At 52.6% G+C, this 3,151-nt stretch overlaps 1 protein-coding gene across 1 annotated transcript; it reads right to left on the minus strand.

Moving 5' to 3' along the window:
- Nucleotides 1-300: 300 nt before the first annotated feature.
- On the minus strand, nt 301-3,141 carry PHACADRAFT_252405 (uncharacterized protein). Its single transcript, XM_007393494.1, has 9 exons — nt 3,024-3,141; nt 2,879-2,970; nt 2,796-2,820; nt 2,674-2,742; nt 2,149-2,624; nt 1,694-2,099; nt 969-1,635; nt 760-918; nt 301-699 (listed from the first exon to the last, which is right to left on the minus strand). Exons 2-7 carry the CDS (start codon nt 2,908-2,910, stop codon nt 1,597-1,599), a joined length of 1,047 nt encoding a protein of 348 aa, XP_007393556.1. The 5' UTR covers nt 2,911-2,970; nt 3,024-3,141; the 3' UTR covers nt 301-699; nt 760-918; nt 969-1,596.
- Between the last annotated feature and the right edge of the window lie 10 nt (nt 3,142-3,151).

A 3,151-nucleotide genomic window follows, 5' to 3' on the forward strand; every position in this document is an offset into this window, starting at 1 on the left:
GGATTTGCGTTTCTGTTGCCAACCCTGGGAAGGCGTAGGACGACGCGCATGATCTGCAGCGTCTTCATGTAGAGTTCGGACTATGAGACAACTGCCAGGAACGCGAGATGGGATGCACTGCAGCGGACGACAATGCATCGAAAGCGAACGGATTGAAGGAGGAGATGGTTGCGCGCTAAAAAGTTGACCACGGTGGACGCTTTCGGATTTTCACATTCGTGTGTTTCGTTCCCTCTTGGGTCTTTGGCCTGCTTTGCCCTTGCCACTCGTGGATCCACCATCTCGGATATGTTCAAACGCGTACAAAAGCGGGTATGGAAGCTGGAGAAAGAGGAAGAGCTGGGACTGGATAGCGAGATGAAGGAGGTGCTGGGTTTGCAAGACACTGACTCCGAGGAGAGCGACTCTAGCAGCTCTGAGTCAAGCTCAGATGACAAAGGGGCTGATTGGAGGGCCGAAGATGGGGACGTCGAAGAGGAAGAGGTCGAAGAGGATAGTGAGGAGGAAATGGAAGGTATGGAGAGTGAGGCAGGAGAGGATAGCGAAGCCGAGAACGAGTTCCCGCCAATGTCCGTCACTCAAGCCGTCAGCGACCCACTGTACATTATCTCTATGGACCCGGACGTTCGCGCGTGTATTCTCTGTCCAGGAAAGCTGCTGAAGAACTCAAGAATGGGGGATGTGCACAAGTCATCAAAGGTGAGCCACAGCATGTCCCGTGCCATATTTCCGATGGTTCAAACAGTTGATAGCTCTTAGGCACATAATCGGCGATTCACGCATTTCGTCGAGCTAGTATCGGGAGCTGGTCCCGAGGGCAATGTTCGGGACCTCATCCGCCAACTAAACGAAGAGTGCAAGGTGCAAATCGAGCCAAAGCCAAAGGAGGGTGGGTTCTCAAAACGTGCAGAGAAAAGGGTGCGCATTACGTTCCATCCTCCTGCAGTATACGCTAATTTATGTCACAGAAAGCCAAGCTCGCCACCATCAAAGCTAAACGCGCAAAGCATAAAGAGATTGTCAAGAGGAGGCGTAAACAGGCGGAGAAGGCCAAGACTACCGGTGACACGCCCAAGTCTTCTGCAGCTTCATCTGACGAGCCTCCACGAAAGAGACGTAAGGTCGAGGAGAAGGTCGAGGATAAGTTGGCCGTCAAGTACGCCAAAACTTTGTCCAAGCCAAGCAAGGTGAGCAGCGCGAAGGACGCATCGAAGCCTTTAAATAAGGCAGAGGCGAAAACTAAGGAAGATCAGCCTGCGACACCTGCCGTTCCGTCAGAGGAGGCCTCCGCAAAACCTGGTACTGCAATAGCAAAATCCCTAAAAGAGCCGCTAAGAGCGAGCGTAAGGGTCAAGGCTAGCAATGCGTTGAAAAAGTCCACCGAGGACGCGAAAGTTAGAAGGCACTGAGAGAAGTCTGTGTGAAGCACCGATTAAAATGTATGCTCCGGCGTCAACACAATACATATCCAGACGCGTTCATTCTATACACTACATGTATAAATACTGAAGGAGTGTGAGGCTCTGATACCGAGCGAGAAGTAGGGCGTCGCGCAGTCCGATCGAGTGGGGCTAGCCGTAGAGATGTGACGATCAATCATAGTCGCTGAAGCAGCTTGTCAGTCATTTCTACGACCTGTAGGCGCAGCGTCAAAGATTAGTTGCTACGTGGACAGCCATTCAACGCCACGTACTTGATGAATATCTGGTCGGTCTTGCGGGTTAACTTTGAGCGTTGAGTCAATGAGCTCTTTGAAACCTTGTGAGTATTGCGAGCTGGGGTGCTTGTACTGCGCATTCATGACTGCCATAGCTATCGAGCCGCCCTGCTCCGTAGTCTGTGTGTTTTCGAAAGGAGAATGCAAGTAGGCTAGAGCAAAGAGCGTGCAGCCTAGAGACCAGATGTCCACCTTCTCGTCGAGGGTGATGCCAGTTTTCACATCGAACAGCTCGGGCGCTCGGTATGCCATAGTACTCTGCTCAGCAGCAATATCTTGCTGCAACAGCGCTTGGGAGCGGTTTTCGATCTTGATGCGCGCCTTCGTGGCACTGCCAAAGTCCATGAGGATTGGTCGGCCGTCGTCCGCAACCATAACGTTTCTGTGCGCAGTTAGCCCAGCAGCAGCTGGAGAACAGACAGTGGACACACCCAGGCTTCAAATCTCGATGCGCGTAGGGCACTAACTCCGTGTCTCCAGGGATTGCACCATTCTCCACACCACTTTGCTGAATACGTGCAAGCTCTTCGTCTCCGTCAAAGATCGCTTCTCCCACGTCTGGACCTCTGTTGAGGAGAGGAACAGATGATCGACTCGCCGGTCCATGGTATGAGTAGCCACCCTCAGCATCGCCCTCGGGTTGCGGAAGCATCGCGTCATCTTCGTCATCAGAGTGACCGTTATCAGCATTGATGTTCCGTTGTGGCTGCTGCGGCCGCCGATCGGCCGATGAGGATTGGTTTTCTCGGGAGACGCGAGGGTTGGAGCGGGAGGCAATGGGCGCGCGATAATCGTGCATAGCCCGTACAGCTTCACAGGTCCCCTTGAACAGGCGGAGCATCTCCTTTTCAGAGAAGTGTGTGCCATTTATCGAATTAGCGTTGATAGCATCTTGGAGATTTCCCCTCTACAAATTCTTGAGTTCAATGTTGGCAGACGTAGGATGTACGGCTAACCTTGTAGAGAGGTAGGAAGAGATACACTACTTGACCGTCACCAGCGGAGTCCTGTACAACCGCCGAATCCTAGACATCATCGTCAGGGTGAACGGAGTATGCCTTCAGCAGCGGAGACATACGAGAATGCGAATGATGTTCGGGTGTCTGCGTTCTGAGGGCTCAGTCCGGCACTCATTATCCTGAGAAAGCCGGGGCCACATACTTGAACCGCCTATACGCCTCAACTTCTCGCATAGCTTGCCGGACGTCCTCGTTCCCACCGGGACATCGGATCTTCTTCAAGGCGAACTGCCTCTATAGCTGCTAGTCAGCACAAACAAGATTTTACAACGGTACAGCATATTCACCCCACTGTGCTCATCCTGGGCGAGGTACACGAAAGAAAATCCTCCTTCACCTAAGACTTTCACAATCTTGACTACGCGTGGTCGTCAGCATGAGTCCGATAATCCAGAGGGTGCTGCTTCAAAGCGCA

Source organism: Phanerochaete carnosa, assembly GCF_000300595.1.
Source record: "Phanerochaete carnosa HHB-10118-sp unplaced genomic scaffold PHACAscaffold_3, whole genome shotgun sequence".
In the NCBI taxonomy this organism is placed as follows: Eukaryota; Fungi; Basidiomycota; class Agaricomycetes; order Polyporales; family Phanerochaetaceae; genus Phanerochaete; species Phanerochaete carnosa.